Here is a 17,649-nt window from a genome sequence, read left to right as displayed (position 1 = left end):
AACGATCCAACAGGCCTCATGGCTGCCCATAGAGGTTCCCAGAGACCAGATCATCTCTAATCTCCTCTATGGTCTTGAAGCACTGGAGCAACATCGTGACATCACGTCCAGTCTAGGGCGGAAGTTAACAACTTTTTTCTTTTTGAACCTTTGCTTTTAAAGGTAGAAGAGAGACCTGGAGTCTTGTGGACCCCAGACCTCTCCGTAAAGAGGACCTGTCATCCCTTATTTCTATTACAAGGGATGTTTACATTCCTTGTAATAGAAATAAAAGTGATAAAAACAATAAAGGGACAGTGTTAAAATAAAAAATGAACGAAAAAGAGATAAAAAATGTATTGTGTTTTTTGTTTGTAGTTCTCAGATGCAGTGTAGTTCCACTTTAAAGCAGAACTTCACCCTAATGGGGAAGTTCCACTTTATGCCCTCCTCTTCTTCTTTTGGAAGTTTTTTGGGGCAGGAGGGAAACAGGTACCTGGCTTGGACAGGTACCCACTCCAACTTTTCCCAAGCAATTCCACCAAAATTTCCCACCCCCCTCCCTGTCGGCAACCTTCTGGGGTACATCATAGGTCCTAAGAAGCTGCGGGACTATTCACAAAGTGCAGCTCATGCATGCACAGTGGGAAGCCGGCTGTGAAGCCGCAAGGAGTCACAGCTGGCTTCCCACAGTTAACTTACCGACATCATGACCTGGAGACCTGTGAAGTACTGACCCAGGTGAGGATGGTCCTAGACCATTATGGGACACTACTATCTCTAGTCTCCATCTAAAAAGCCATTTTTTAAAGATACAAAACATTATAGCTAGGCAGTGCAGGGGGTCAATTTTTCTGGATCCATAGCAATCACATGGTCTGTTTTTTTTTTTCTCCTCCTTTTTGGATGCTGAGTGTATGTTTTAATAAGCTTTCCTTATGAAATAGAGTTTGAATTTATTTGGATATTTGAAAATCTCCTCCGCTCTGTATACAGTGCATCCGGAAAGTATTCACAGCGCTTTGCTTTTTCCTCATTTTGTTATGTTACAGCCTTATTCCAAAATGGATTAAATTCATTATTTTCCTCAAAATTCTACAAACAATACCCCATAATGATAACATGAAAGAAGTTTGTTTGAAATCTTTGCAAATTTATTAAAAATAAAAAAATGAAAAAAATCCCATGTACATAAGTATTCACAGCCTTTGCTCAATACTTTGGTGAAGCCCCTTTGGCACCAATTACAACCTCAAGTCTTTTTGAGTATGATGCTACAAGCTTGGCACACCTATTTTTGGGCAGTTTCTCCCATTCTTCTTTGCAGGACCTCTCAAGCTCCATCAGTTTGGATGGGGAGCATCAGTGCACAGCCATTTTGAGATCCCTCCCGAGGGTTCAATCGGGTTTAAGTCTGAGCTCTGGCTGGGCCAATCAAGGACATTTACAGAGTTGTCCGGCAGCCACTCCTTTGTTATCTTGGCTGTGTGCTTAGGGTTGTTGTCCTGTTAAAAGATGAACCTTCACCCCAGTCTGAGATCCAGAGCGTTCTGGAGCAGGTTTTCATTAAGGATGTCTCTGTACATTGCTGCATTCATCCTTCCCTCGATCCTGACTAGTCTCCCAGTTCCTGCCGCTGAAAAACATCCCCACAGCATGATGCTGCCACTATCATGCTATACTGTAGGGATTGTATTGGCCAGGTGATGAGCAGTGTCTGGTTTCCTCAAGATATGACGCTTGCTATTTAGGCCAAAGAGTTCCATCTTTGTTTCATTAGACAAGAGAATTTTGTTTCTCATGGTCTGAGAGTCCTTCAGGTGCCTTTGGGCAAACTTCAGGTGTGCTGTCATGTGCCTTTTACTGAGGAGTAGCTTCCGTCTGACCACTCTACCATACAGGCCTGATTGGTGGAGAGCTGCAGAGATGGTTGTTCTTCTGGAAGGTTCTCCTCTCTCCAAAGAGAAACACTGGAGTTTTGTCAGAGTGACCATCAGGTTCTCGGTCACCTCCCTAAGGCCCTTTTCCCCCGATCACTCAGTTTGACTGGGCGGCCCGCTCTAGGAAGAGTCCTGGTGGTTCCAAACTTCTTCCATTTACGGATGATGGAGGCCACTGTGCTCATTGGGACCTTCAATGCTACAGAAATGTTTCTGTACCCTTCCCCAGATCTGTGCCTCCATACAATCCTGTCTCGGAGGTCTACATAGAATTCCTTGGACTTCGTGGCTTGGTTTGTGCTCTGACATGCACTGCAACTGTGGGACCTTATATAGACAGGTGTGTGCCTTTCCAAATCATGTCCAATCAACTGAATTTACCACAGGAGGACTGCAATCAAGTTGTAGAAACATCTCAAGGATGATCAGTGGAAACAGGATGGACCTGAGCTCAATTTTGAGTGCCATAGGAAAGGCTGTGACTACTTATGTACATGGGATTTTTTCATTTTTTATTTTTAATAAATTTGCAAAGATTTCAAACAAGCTTCTTTCACTTTGTCATTATGGGGGATTGATTGTTGAATTTTGAGGAAAATAATAAATTTAATCTATTTTGGAATAAGGCTGTAACATAACAAAATGTGGAAAAAGTGAAGCGCTGTGAATACTTTCCGGATACACTTGTATATGATTCTGGATGCCTCAAAAGTCTTTGTTTTCTGCTGCAGGATAACACGTTGCTGAAGGACAGCGATCGGATCGAGCTTGTGAGAGATGGCAGGAAGTGCTCCATGGTCATACGGAGCACAGAGCGCGGCGATGGCGGGGTGTACACCTGTGTGGCCAGGAACGGCGGGGGTGAGGTGTCTTGCAAGGCCGAGCTGGTTATGCAGGAAGGTAATTATTTCCTATAATCTATCGACAGCATGTAGCTATGCTACAGGGCAGGACTGTCACTTCTGTTATTAGGTGAGCCCTGCCTTTATCCATGATATTCGCATTGGATTGCTTGTGTTAGGGCTATTCACATGTGAAGTTGGGGGGTTGCACTTTGGGATGCACTTTTAAAACCATATAACCACTACCCCCTTTAGCTGCACCAGGGGGTGTACACATGCCACAGCTGCGATGCTTTGCTTTTTAGGCCACAGCAGGATGTTGCTTTTGTGCTTTTTCGCGGGTGTAGCGCCAGCCAAATACAACCCATTCAAGTGAATGGGGCCACTCTGCAAGCGCCTTGCACAATGGCGTCCCTATGGGGGGGGCCAGAGGGGGCCCTGATCCCCCCCCCCACATTATGCTGTGCCCCACCATGTGCCCCCCCAATAAAAAAACATTTTTTTTTTTTTACAAAAAATCAATGTCTAAGAGGGAGAGAGTCCCCAGTCAGCTCCTGCGGGTGATTCCTCCCCCCTCCCTCTGCTTGCTGACACTGCATAATGCGAGCGCTCACACAACCACGGCCGCCCAATCTGCTCCTTCCCCTGCATCCTCATTGGCAGGGAGAAGAGCGAGTTGCAGGAAGGACTCCACCAGGACTCTCAGTTACTGAAAAAACAGACTGATTTCTCCCATCCTTAGGACAGGAGAACCAGCCTGTAAATTCCAAGAGATGCCAGACCAGAGCTGTCAATAGCAGGGGCAGGACAGCAAGAGGAGGCTGGGGAACCCCACAGTGGCAGAACACCAGGGCCCGGAGGCAAGACAACCTTTGCAACCCTGATAGTTCTCCCACTGCTTTGGATCCTTATATTTTCTTGGTATGCTGGTGACATATATCTCTTGTTTTCTGCCACCCTGGGGGACCCCAATACAGTAGGAAGGGAGCTCACTGCAGAACATGTGAAAGGGCCGTTGTGGGGTCGTAGTAAAGGGCCCCAGTATATATATATATATGTGTATGTATATATATATATATATATATATATATATATATATATATATATATATATATGTGTGTATGTATGTATATATATATATATATATATATATATATATATATATATATATATATATATAAAATTGCATTTTATAGTTGCCCTACTACTTTTGTCCCTGTCCCCCCATGTGCCCCCCCTAAATATGAAAGCTGGAGACACCACTGGCCTTGCAACCATGTGCAATGCATGTGGTTGCAGTGTTTCTATTGTGGACTTCGAGGCTTTAAAGCAGGTGGTGACTACGTGTTATATCTTCGCTGCCTGTCAAATGCTCTCTGAAGTGCCATCCGAACATGGGTGGCTCTTCAGAGCGCATCGCACATGTGAACAAGTCTTTGTTGTGACATTGTCATTGCTGTTGTGGTGATCGGGGACACTGTAACTTGTTTGGCTGTAATTGGGGACAATATGACTTTTGTGATGGTGATCGGGGACACTGAGGTGTCCGTTTATGAAGCAGTGAAAACATTTCACTGCTTCATTCTCCGGCGTTCTCAGAGGAGATCGTTCTCCTCTGTGTGCCTGTTCATGAAGTTTTGTAGATCGCTTCTACTTTGGAGGAGTGAAGAGATCTACAAACGCTTCAAACAGTGGAGAGCGGCCCCCGATACTGGAATCTCCTGAGACTTTACAGTACCAGAAATTCACTGAAACACAGAGGTGTCAGTTTATAAACTACTTGCCGCAAGCGCTCTCTGCGTATACCTGCGGGTCGCACGCGGCGCGCTCTGTGGTCAACAAGTCTGTGAGACTGGGCTGATCACAGATCAGAGTAAGGGGTCGATCCCGGTCCCTTACCAGTTATCACGTGATCTGCTGTCAGCCAATGATGGCTGATCACGTGATGTAAACAGAAGCTTGGTAATCTTTTTTTTTTTCCCTCACGCTTTTACCGGCTTCTGGAAGAGGGACATCCGTCCCTCACACAGAGAGCCGCGACTGCATTTTCTGTGCCCACCGGTGTCAGCTGCCAGTGCCCACTGTGCCACCTACCAGTGCCACCTATCAGTACCCACCAGTGCCACCTACCAGTGCCCACAGTGCCACCCATCAATGCCCACCAGTGCTGCCAATCAATTCCCATCAGTGTCTCATAATCAGTGCCGCAGATCAGTGCTGCCTATCAGTGTCACCTACCAGTGCCCATCAATGCCACCCATCAGTGATCATCAGTGCCCATCAATGCCACCTATTAGTGCCGCTTATCAGTGCTACCTATCAGTGCCACCCATCAGTGCCAACCATCAGTGCCACCGATCAGTGCCGCCTCATCAGTGCTTATCAGTGATACCTATCAGTGCCCATTAGTGCTGCCTTATCAGTGCCTATCAGTGCCGCCTATCAGTGCCCATCAGTGCAGCCTCATCAGCGCACATCAGTAAAAGAGAAAAATTACCTGTTTTCAAAATTTTATTACAAACTATGAAACAGTTTTGGTGTTTTTTTTCAAAATTTTCTGTCTTTTTTTTTGTTTTATTTAGCAAAAAATAAAAAAACCCAGCAGCAATTAAATACCACCAAAAGAAAGCTCTATCTGTGTGAAAAAAAAAATGATAAAAATGTAATTTGGGTACAGTGTTACATGACCTGGCAATTGTCATTCAAAGCGTGACAGCGCTGAAAATTGGCACCTGGGCAGGAAGGGGGTGAAAGTGCCCGGTAAGCAAGTGCTTAAGCAGTGATAAATTATCACCGCTCAGTACATGGACAGACGGCGTGGTTAATGCTAATAAAATAAAGAGTCCCCCCACATAATATATATATATATATATATATATATACAGTCAGGTCCATAAATATTGGGACAGTGACACAATTCTAATCTTTTTGGCTCTATACACCACCACAATGGATTTGAAATGAAACGAACAAGATGTGCTTTAACTGCAGACTTTCAGCTTTAATTTGAGGATATTTACATCCAAATCAGGTGAACGGTGTAGGAATTACAACAGTTTGTATATGTGCCTCCCACTTCTTAAGGGACCAAAAGTAATGGGACAGATTAACAATCATCCATCAAACTTTCACTTTTTAATACTTTTTAATCCTTTGCAGTCAATTACAGCCTGAAGTCTGGAACGCATAGACATCACCAGACGCTGGGTTTCATCCCTGGTGATGCTCTGCCAGGCCTCTACTGCAACTGTCTTCAGTTCCTGCTTGTTCTTGGGGCATTTTCCCTTCAGTTTTGTCTTCAGCAAGTGAAATGCATGCTCAATCGGATTCAGGTCAGGTGATTGACTTGGCCATTCCATAACATTCCACTTCTTTCCCTTAAAAAACTCTTTGGTTGCTTTCGCAGTATGCTTCGGGTCATTGTCCATCTGCACCGTGAAGCTCCGTCCAATGAGTTCGGAAGCATTTTGCTGAATATGAGTAGATAATATTCCCCGAAACACTTCAGAATTCATCCTGCTGCTTTTATCAGCAGTCACATCATCAATAAATACAAGAGAACCAGTTCCATTGGCAGCCATACATGCCCACGCCATGACACTACCACCACCATGCTTCACTGATGAGGTGGTATGCTTTGGATCATGAGCAGTTCCTTTCCTTCTCCATACTCTTCTCTTCCCATCACTCTGGTACAAGTTGATCTTGGTCTCATCTGTCCATAGGATGTTGTTCCAGAACTGTGAAGGGCTTTTTTAGATGTTGTTTGGCAAACTCTAATCTGGCCTTCCTGTTTTTGAGGCTCACCAATGGTTTACATCTTGTGGTGAACCCTCTATATTCACTCTGGTGAAGTCTTCTCTTGATTGTTGACTTTGACACACATACACCTACCTCCTGGAGAGTGTTCTTGATCTGGCCAACTGTTGTGAAGGGTGTTTTCTTCACCAGGGAAAGAATTCTTCAGTCATCCACCACAGTTGTTTTCCGTGGTCTTCCGGGTCTTTTGGTGTTGCTGAGCTCACCGGTGCGTTCTTTCTTTTTAAGGATGTGCCAAACAGTTGATTTGGCCACACCTAATGTTTTTGCTATCTCTCTGATGGGTTTGTTTTGTTTTTTCAGCCTAATGATGGCTTGCTTCACTGATAGTGACAGCTCTTTGGATCTCATATTGAGAGGTGACAGCAACAGATTCCAAATGCAAATAGCACACTTGAAATGAACTCTGGACCTTTTACCTGCTTCTTGTAAATGAGATAATGAGGGAATAACACACACCTGGCCATGGAACAGCTGAGCAGCCAATTGTCCCATTACTTTTGGTCCCTTAAAAAGTGGGAGGCACATATACAAACTGTTGTAATTCCTACACCGTTCACCTGATTTGGATGTAAATACCCTCAAATTAAAGCTGAAAGTCTGCAGTTAAAGAACATCTTGTTTGTTTAATTTCAAATTCATTGTGGTGGGGAATAGAGCCAAAAAGATTAGAATTGTGTTGATGTCCCAATATTTATGGATCTGACTGTATATTTATATATATATATATAAATATATATATATATATATATAGACACATTAAATATATATATATGTATACACATAAATATGACAGGGGGCATGGTTACTGTCTTGGGGGGTCTGATTAAGTTGTAAGGAAGTTAATATTCTTCCTCTTTCCTCCTCAGATCCCCCGGGATTCTCTTTTCACTCCCCGATTCTCCACCTCTGATCTGGTGAATCGGGGAGGTGAATTCTGACTCAGATTGCCAGTGAAGCGCTGAGATCGCAGCTTCATAAACTGGCCGTTTCTGTGTCAGTCAATGAGGATTCTCAGTGTGCGGAGATCATCGGCGGGAGAACATGTTCAAACATATTCTCCCCCAATTTTCTCTGTTTCATGAACCATTTATGAACTGTGATTAGTGGCGATGCTCGGGATCATCGATGTTCACTGCTTCATAAACAGACACTTGTGAGTGCTGTGTTGGTGATCAGAGACAATGTAACTGGTGTGGTAGTGACTGGGGACAATGTAACTGGTGTGGTAGTGACTGGGGACAATGTAACTGGTGTGGTAGTGACTGGGCAGAATGTAACTGGTGTGGTGGTGATTGGGGACAATGTAACTGGTGTGGTAGTGACTGGGGACAATGTAACTGGTGTGGTGTGATCTGAGACACTGTAACTGGGGTGGCTGTGATTAGGGACAATATGACTGGTATGGCGGTGATCAGGGACACTGGGACTGGTATGGCGGTGATCAGGGACACTGGGACTGGTATGGCGGTGATCAGGGACACTGGGACTGGTATGGTGGTGATCAGGGACACTGGGACTGGTATGGCGGTGATCAGGGACACTGGGACTGGTATGGCGGTGATCAGGGACACTGGGACTGGTATGGCGGTGATCAGGGACACTGGGACTGGTATGGTGGTGATCAGGGACACTGGGACTGGTATGGTGGTGATCAGGGATGCTGGGACTGGTGTGGTGGCGATTAGGAACAATGTAACTGATGTGGGTGATTGTCATTAAGGACACTGTAACTGGTGTGGCTGTTTTTAGGGACAATATAACTGGTGTGTGGGGTTTGAGGGGTTAAAGCAGGCAGAGCTTTGGTGATATAACACCCCCTCACTGCCTGTCAAATGCTCTCTGAAGAGCAATCTGAATGCACGTGTGAACGAGCCTTTAGACAGAAAACTTTGCTGAATACCTGAAGAAATTCTTGGGGAAGCGTGGCTACAAACAAACACCCAATTACAAAGATTTCATAAAAGCTTTAGCATGTAATTCTAAAAGCTGTTTTTCAAATCTTTTAAAATCTGCAGCTTTCATTAAAATAAGGTCTGCTGATTCTGCCATGAAGGTCCTTGTTCAGGCACCTCTTGTTATGGCGTGACAACTGTCTCCCGGTTGTGCTCTTGCGTTGTCACTCTGTTACATGCGCCCCCTGGTGGAGACGACAAATAGCTGCTGTGACCCCAGAGCAATGATGTGCAGCCAACATTGGAGGGAGTATATGTAGAAAAGGGTGAGGAAATGGACTGACCATGACATACTGTATAGTTTTCATGTTAAATATTGTTAGTGTGACACAAGATCACAGGACTCTCCCTACCAAGAGCAATTCTGCTTTTCTCTCCAGAGGGACAGCCCATATATCTTCATAGCATTTCGATGTTTTTTTATTTAAACCACAGTAGAGCATTATTGTGTGGGATTTGGTGGGTGTGACATCCAATAATCCCACGATCCTGGGGTGGGTGAGCTGTGCCGGGTTATCTATTGTGTGACGAAAATGTTCTCATTTCCAGACGAGAAAGAAGAAGACACGAAAATTGTTCATAAGAGAAGGAAGCTCAAATCTTTCTTTGAGGTTAAAGAGGAGATTGGCAGGTAGGTGGAATGGAATTCACTCCCAGCTCACATCAGTCTTTACTTTGACTCACTGTCTAGATACTGACTGGTTTCCTGTACTATAGATCAGCCTTCCTCAATCTTTTTAACACAGAGGAACCCTTGAAATGACTTTTAAGGTCTCAGGGAATTCCTGCTAGTAATTATTTTATCTACACCTCAGTGGGTCAGTGGGAAAAATACCCCTTACACTGGTGATCAGTGGGAAGAATGTTCCTTACATTGGTGATCAGTGGGAAGAATGTTCCTTACATTGGTGATCAGTGAGAAGAATGTTCCTTACATTGATGGTCAGTGAGAAGAATGTCCCTTACATTGGTGATCAGTGAGAAGAATGTTCCTTACATTGGTGATCAGTGAGAAGAATGCTCCTTACATTGGTGATCAGTGAGAAGAATGTTCCTTACATTGGTGATCAGTGGGAAGAATGTTCCTTACATTGATGGTCAGTGAGAAGAATGTCCCTTACATTGGTGATCAGTGAGAAGAATGTTCCTTACATTGGTAGTCAGTGGGAAGAATGTTCCTTACATTGTTGATCAGTGAGAAGAATGTTCCTTACATTGGTGATCAGTGGGAAGAATGTCCCTTACATTGGTGATCAGTGAGAATAATGTTCCTTACATTGGTGATCAGTGAGAAGAATGTTCCTTACATTGGTGATCAGTGAGAAGAATGTTCCTTACATTGGTGATCAGTGGGAAGAATGTTCCTTACAATGGTGATCAGTGGGAAGAATGTCCCTTACATTGGTGATCAGTGAGAATAATGTTCCTTACATTGGTGATCAGTGAGAAGAATGTTCCTTACATTGGTGATCAGTGAGAAGAATGTTCCTTACATTGATGGTCAGTGAGAAGAATGTTCCTTACATTGGTGATCAGTGGGAAGAATGTTCCTTACATTGTTGATCAGTGAGAAGAATGTTCCTTACATTGGTGATCAGTGAGAAGAATGTTCCTTACATTGGTGATCAGTGAGAAGAATGTTCCTTACATTGGTGATCAGTGAGAAGAATGTTCCTTACATTGGTGATCAGTGGGAAGAATGTTCCTTACATTGGTGATCAGTGAGAAGAATGTTCCTTACATTGGTGGTCAGTGGGAAGAATGTCCCTTACATTGGTGATCAGTGGGAAGAATGTTCCTTACATTGGTGATCAGTGAGAAGAATGTCCCTTACATTGGTGATCAGTGGGAAGAATGCTCCTTACATTGGTGGTCAGTGGGAAGAATGTCCCTTACATTGGTGATCAGTGAGAAGAATGTTCCTTTCATTGGTGATCAGTGAGAAGAATGTTCCTTACATTGGTGATCAGTGAGAAGAATGTTCCTTACATTGGTGATCAGTGGGAAGAATGTTCCTTACATTGGTGATCAGTGAGAAGAATGTTCCTTACATTGGTGATCAGTGAGAAGAATGTTCCTTACATTGGTGATCAGTGGGAAGAATGTTCCTTACATTGGTGATCAGTGAGAAGAATGTTCCTTACATTGGTGATCAGTGAGAAGAATGTTCCTTACATTGGTGATCAGTGAGAAGAATGTTCCTTACATTGGTGATCAGTGGGAAGAACATTCCCAGCACCAGATATGTGATGAGTTTTGCAGTTTGTGAAAATCAGTGAGTCAATCACACAAGCAGGGAATGACATTTCTGGGGGGCGTTCTGTACATAGTCTGTATACAGAACACCTCCAGGTTGCCATATTACATTTTCCAGAAAATTACAGCGCCGCAGATTGAAAAGGAAAGGTAATTTTTAATGACATTCAATTGCAGGTGCACCTCAAAAAATTAGAATATTATCAAGAAGTTAATTTATTTCAGTCATTCAATTCAAAATGTGAAACTCATATATTTTATATACTGATGCGTTACACACAGAGTGATATATTTCAAGCATTTCTTACAGCGAGTGACAACCCAAAATTCAGTATCTCAGAAAATTAGAATATTACATAGGACTAATAAAAAAAATAATTTTTAATACAGAAATATTGGCTTAGTGAAAAGTCTGTCCATGTACAGTATAGTATACACTCAATACTTGGTTGGGGCTCCTTTTGCATGAATTACGGCATCAATGCGGCGTGGCATGGAGGTGATCAGCCTGTGGCACTGCTGAGGTGTTATGGAAGTCCAGGTTGCTTTGATAGCGGCCTTCAGCTTGTCTGCATTGTTGGGTCTGATGTCTCTCATCTTCCTCTTGACAATACCCCACAGATTCTCTATGGGGTTTAGGTCGGTCGAGTTTTCTGGCCAATCAAGCACAGTGATACCATGATCATTAAACCAGGTATTGGTAGTTTTGGCAGTGTGGGGAGGTGCCAAGTCCTGCTGGAAAATTTAATCAGCATCTCAATAAAACTGGTCAGCAGAGGGAAGCATGAAGTGCTCTAGAATTTCCTGGTAGAGGGCTGCGCTGACTTTGGACTTGATAAAACACGGTTGACCAACGCCAGCAGATGACATGGCTCCCCAAATCATCACCGACTGTGGAAAATTCACACTAAACCTCATGCAACTTGCATTCTGTGCCTCTCCACTCTTTCTCCAGACTCTAGGTCCTTGATTTCCAAATGAAATGCAAAATTTACTGTAGCACTAACTCATGGTGGAGCTGCTGGTTTAAATGGGTCTGTTACCTTCACTTTGCTTCCCTCTGTTTCACCGCCACCGGGTCTAGGGGTTCCGTTGAGTTTACTGCTGGATGACACACACACCAACACTGGAGTACGTTTTCAATGCTTTATTAAACAGTCAAACTTTAGGAAGTAGCAGGAAAGAGGCGGAAAAGGAAACTTTCAGGAGAAACTCAAATATCTTCTTACAAGATTTTAGCGACAAATGTCCCAGTAGAATTCAGATAGTTATGTGGAATACGTTCCCTTCATGGGACGCACTCTTTGCTCGTCTGGATAGGCCTCTCTCACCGGTCTAGCAGCCAGTACGCAGCACGAATCTAAAGTCTCTGCCACAGACTTATTTGGGGGGGTAAATCTGCACAATCCTCTGCCACAGGATGTATCAGACCTTCTGCAGTGAATGTCAGTCACAGTGCCTGAACCTTTAAGCCGAACCGGCGACACTATGCTGTATGGTTACTTCTTTTGGATATGTCCTCCAACCGAGTCACCAGGCCCCTCTACAGACCAGCACGCTGCGTGATCTCTCCAAGACGGGTCCTCCCCTGGGATCTCCTCGGCTGTTCAGCTTCGTCACACAGGACCGACAGCTCAGGACCATTCCTCGGCCGCGGTGGTAGGCCCCAGACAAGCCTCTGGACCCACCCCTGCGCCGTAGCATCATGGGCCTCCCAATCAGAGGACCACGAGGTAGCTCCTTAACGCAGACCTGTCGTCCACGAGGGCCAGCAGGTGGCTGTAAAACGACCCCTAGAACATGGCGTCTGTCCCATAAATTCCCCCTTCCCAGAATGCAACTCGGAGGACCACCTCCACCGAGCTCGCCTCCGAGACAGAGGAGCATCCATACACTTCGACACGTTGCCTTTCCAACACCGACTAATGGTAACAGCGACACCCACCGGTCAGCACGGAAGCACACACAACATCAACCAAGCTGGGACAGAGGCAAACTTTTACCTTCCTAACACACCATTTACTAAATTTACCTAATCTGCGGTAGATTGTAAATCTACCAGCGCTACATACTCCCCCCACTACAATAGACGTTGTCCCCAACGTCTGTCCTGAACGCAGTAACAGTAACTCTCAAGCCTGAGAGTAGCATTTGAGTTTCTCATAACTTTTAGATAGGCAAAGAGAAAGAAAAAGGACAGTTTAAAGACAACATGAGACTTATATCTATAAAACATTATGTTCACAGCCGCGAACAAAACCACAATATAAATTTTTTTTCTTACAACCTCACTAACTAACTAGCTGAAACGCCTCCCAGCTATGCATATGATCCGATGATCCCTGAAAAAGAAACATATTTAAACACACATATACACACTACGCAACACCAGGAGCAAAGCCTGATTTAAAATGAGACTCTCTTCCTATGATTTATATTAGAAAGAATATGTACTTTTGGAGTCCATCCCTGCACAAGAACTTTTCTTATAAAAGGAATCCGGCTAGCAAACAGAAGTCCTTGGATTTAAACACAGAACAGGATCTGTAGATCTTGACCACGCAGATCTCTTTATCCTGTCGCTATCTAACTAGCTAACTTCAAGGTATTAGTGTCCATAATTACCAGTAAAACCGAGGATCTGGTAGAGTCACATATTTTCCTTCTTTATCTACAGTGGTAATAAAATACACAGCCTTGTCCTTTCCCGGTCTGCAGATCACCACTTTATCAGCATAGATATGCCGACCATAGTTCCAATGAACAAAGCATCCGTTAAAACGTTCATCCATCCGGACAGAACATCCAGTCTTTCTGAAGGGCTTAGGCACAGACAAGTAGTCCCAAATAGCTTAATTGTACCAAAGTTCCCGACTAGCTTCAATCTCCCGCATGACATCCTGGGGCACATAGGGGAACTCTAATCCATACTCTGCGGCCACACGCTTGTTTAACATCCTTTGCAAGCGAGCAAGTTTTGGCAAAGGTCTGTCTCTCCCCATACCAGGCGGTACACAGGAATCCAATGACTTTTTCACCATAGACCCAGCCGGTGTCTGTAGCGAATCAATAACTTTTGACAAAGTCCCAGCAACAGCACTGTGCGTCGCCACACAGGGCGACGTCTTCCCAGAACTCATGGCAGTCCATTCAGGAAGGGTGATTGTGGAGGCAACATCCTCACCTTGTGACCACAATAGCTCTTGCGACATGCGAACAAGTCATCATCCCCGGAAAGATCCGGCATGGATTCTATTTCCGAGTCTCTCAATTCCTCTGCTGGCAAATACTTATTTACAGTCCCCAACAATGGCTTACCCGTTCCAGACGTAGACTCTGATAGCTCCGGCTCAGGTAACCTCTGGGGTAGGCCTCGACCATGGCCATGAGAAGCCTTCACATAGCCCACCTTCTTCTGAGTAGGCACCACCAACGCTGTATCCTAGCCTAGGCCAACAAGGCCCAGGCCTAGGGCAGCACTTTGCAGGGGGGCAGCACGGAAAGAGTCCCCCCCCGGCTAGCGCTACACTGTTAGTGTAGCGCCAGTCTTATGGGGCGGACTGGGCTGAGAGGCAAATTAGACTAGCGCCCCCATAAAGCAGCCGCACTGCTTCCGGTATGCGGGCGGGCGGCATTCCACAACTGTGGGGGGGGGTTGTGGGCGCCGTTTCTAATTTTGACTGTCCTATCATCCTGGACCACAAACCTTCCTCACTGTGCTCTATGTTTTCTGCTGCACCATTGGCATGGTTATATCTTCTTAGTCCTCTCCATAAAATGATCAGACATTTGTGCTTAAAGTAGAACTATAGGCAACACTTTTTTTTTCTTTTTGGATAGAATAAGGGAGGGTTATAGCCCCTGTCAGTTTATTTTTTACCATCCCTGTCCCATTGCAGAGATTTCCCTTCACTTCCTGCCCCATAGACAAACAGGAAGTGAGAGGAAATCTATGCAAATTAAGGGAATCCATTGCCTCCCCCCCAGTCCCTCAGAACTAGTGTCCCCACTCGAAAATTTCAGGGTGGGTGCACCAGTTTAGTCAGGCCTAGGGCAGCACAAAACCTAAATACACTACTGGGCACCACAGGAACAGGTGTAGTAGACTCAGGAATCAAAGTAATGTCCCCTGAGACGGCAACAGCAGTGTCTCTTTCTGAAACATTGTCGGTAGCAACAGGCGAAGTGGCGGCCCGTCGCTCTCTCTCTGTAGCGATAGCAGCTTCCACTGTAGCGATACCTGTCACCCAATCCATCCGGTAGGCACGGGGTGGCATAGCAGATGGCTTCCACTACAAACAAATACTCTCCACACTGTGGACATCGGCCGAAAGGACAAAGATGCACGGTCAATCCTCCACGCCGATGGCAGGTCATGCCCAGTCCCTCAACATCTCCCGAGCTATACAGGACAAACTTCCCCTGCGGCTTCATTCGAACTTCAGTATCCGTAAGCAGAGTTCCAGATTCATCACGGTGCTTGCAGGGAACACTCTGGGTCCCACAACCGATTGCAACGCCAGAAAAGACATGGCCACACTCTGATCTTTTCAGCACGATCACGAGGCTTCTCTTCTCCTCTGGCGCCAAGCACACTACATGTGTCCCACGTGGTAGCAAGTAGGGTAACTCCTCCCACTTGTTGTTTCAGTCACGTAGCTCCCGGGCCTCTTCTGGCGCCCAGCGTCTACGCACCCAAAAGCAAAGTCCCGCAGTTTAACCTTTCCTCTTCCTGAAAAGATTTTTTTTCAAAGTCCAGCTCTCTCTGTAAACTCCCGGTAAAACACTCCACTGGGTTGCAATAATTGTCGGTCAACAAATCCCGGACGACGCCCCCACATGTAGCACTTACTCACGGTGGAGCTGCTGGTTTAAATGGGTCTGTTACCTTCACTTTGCTTCCCTCTGTTTCACCGGCACCGGGTCTAGGGGTTCCGTTGAGTTTACTGCTGGATGACACAAACACTGGAGTATGTTTTCAATGCTTTATTAAACAGTCAAACTTTAAGGAAGTAGCAGGAAAGAGGCGGAAAAGGAAACTTTCAGGAGAAACTCAAATATCTTCTTACAAGATTTTAGCGACAAATGTCCTTTTGTGACTTACCTTGTGGAGGGTGTCAATGACTGTCTTCTAGACAACTGTCAAGTCAGCAGTCTTCCCCATGATTGTGTAACCTACTGAACCCGACTGAGAGACCATTTAGGCTCAGGTAATCTTTACAAGTGTTTTGTTAGTCAATTAGTTAATTAGACTGTGACAACATGAGTCTAAAATATTCAACATTTTCACAATATTCTAATGTTCTGAGATACTGAATTTGGGGTTTTCGCTAGCTGTAAGCCATAATCATTAAATAATCATAAATAATCATTAAAATGAAAAGAAAGAAGTGCTTGAAATACAGTGCCTTGAAAAAGTATTCATACCCTTTTACATTTTCCATGTTTTGTCATGTTATAACCAAGAATGTAAATGTATTTAATTGGGATTTTATGTGATGGACCAACACAAAGTGGCTCATAATTGTGAATGGGGAAGTAAAATGATAAATGGTTTTCCACATTTTTTACAAATAAATATGTGAAAAGTGTGGCGTGCATTTGTATTCAGCCCCATTTACTCTGATAACTAAAATCTAGTGGAACCAATTGCCTTCAGAAGTCACCTAATTAGTAAATAGAGTCCACCTGTGTGTAATTTAATCTCAGTATAAATAAAACTGTTCTGTGAAGCCCTCAGGGGTTTGTTAGAGAACCTTAGTGAACAAACAGCATCTTGAAGGCCAAGGAACACACCAGACAGGTCAGGGATAAAGTTGTGGAGAAGTATAAAGCAGGGTTAGGTTATAAAAAAAAATCCCAAGCTTTGAACATCTCACTGTTCAATCCATCATCCGAAAATGGAAAGAGTATGGCGCAACTGCAAACCTACCAAGACTGGCTGCTCACCTAAACTGACCGGCCGGGCAAGGAGAGCATTCATCAGAGAAGAGCCAAGAGGTCCATGGTAACTCTGGAGGAGCTGCAGAGATTCACAGCTCAGGTGGGAGAATCTGTCCACAGGACAACTATTAGTCGTGTTCTCCACAAATCTGCCCTTTATAGAAGAGTGACAAGAAGAAAGTCATTGGTGAAAGAAAGTCATAAGAAGTCCCATTTGCAGTTTGCGAAAATAAGCCATGTGAGGGACATAGCAAACATGTGGAAGAAGGTGCTCTGGTCAGATGAGACCAAAATTAAAATTTTTGGCCTAAAAGCAAAATGCTATGTGTGGTGGAAAACTAACACTGCACATCACCCTGAACACACCATCCCCACCGTGAAACATGGTGGTGGCAGCATCATGTTGTGGGGATGTTTTTCTTCATCAGGGACAGGGAAGCTGGTCAGAGTTGATGGGAAGATGGATGGAGACAAATACAGGGCAATCTTAGAAGAAAACCTATTAGAGTCTGCAAAAGACTTGAGACTGGGGCGGAGGTTCACCTTCCAGCAGGACAACGACCCTCAACATACAGCCAGAGCTACAATGGAATGGTTTAGATCAAAGCATATTCATGTGTTAGAATGGCCCAATCACAGTCCAGACCTAAATCCAATTGAGAATCTGTGGCAAGACTTGAAAATTGCTGTTCACAGACGCTCTCCATCCAATCTGACAGAGCTTGAGATATTCTGCAAAGAAGAAGAATGGGCAAAAATGTCCCTCTCTAGATGTGCAAAGCTGGTAGAGACATCCCCAAAAAGACTTGCAGCTGTAATTGCAGTAAATGGCGGTTCTACAAAATATTGACTCCGGAGGGCGCCATACAAATCCCCCCCCCCCACACTTTTCACATATTTATTTGTAAAAAAAAT

The 17,649-nt window shown here is 44.5% G+C and overlaps 1 protein-coding gene across 1 annotated transcript in view; it reads left to right on the top strand.

The window, feature by feature from the left end:
* The window catches only part of LOC141145753 (obscurin-like), a 131,030-nt gene that overhangs the window by 44,332 nt on the left and 69,049 nt on the right, over positions 1-17,649 (top strand). Inside the window, 2 exon segments of the mRNA XM_073632635.1 lie at positions 2,651-2,819; positions 9,085-9,166. Of these exon segments, the coding sequence (XP_073488736.1) occupies positions 2,651-2,819; positions 9,085-9,166 (251 nt within the window).

This window comes from Aquarana catesbeiana, linkage group LG05, assembly GCF_042186555.1.
Source record: "Aquarana catesbeiana isolate 2022-GZ linkage group LG05, ASM4218655v1, whole genome shotgun sequence".
In the NCBI taxonomy this organism is placed as follows: Eukaryota; Metazoa; Chordata; class Amphibia; order Anura; family Ranidae; genus Aquarana; species Aquarana catesbeiana.
This window is presented reverse-complemented; position numbering and strand designations above follow the sequence as displayed.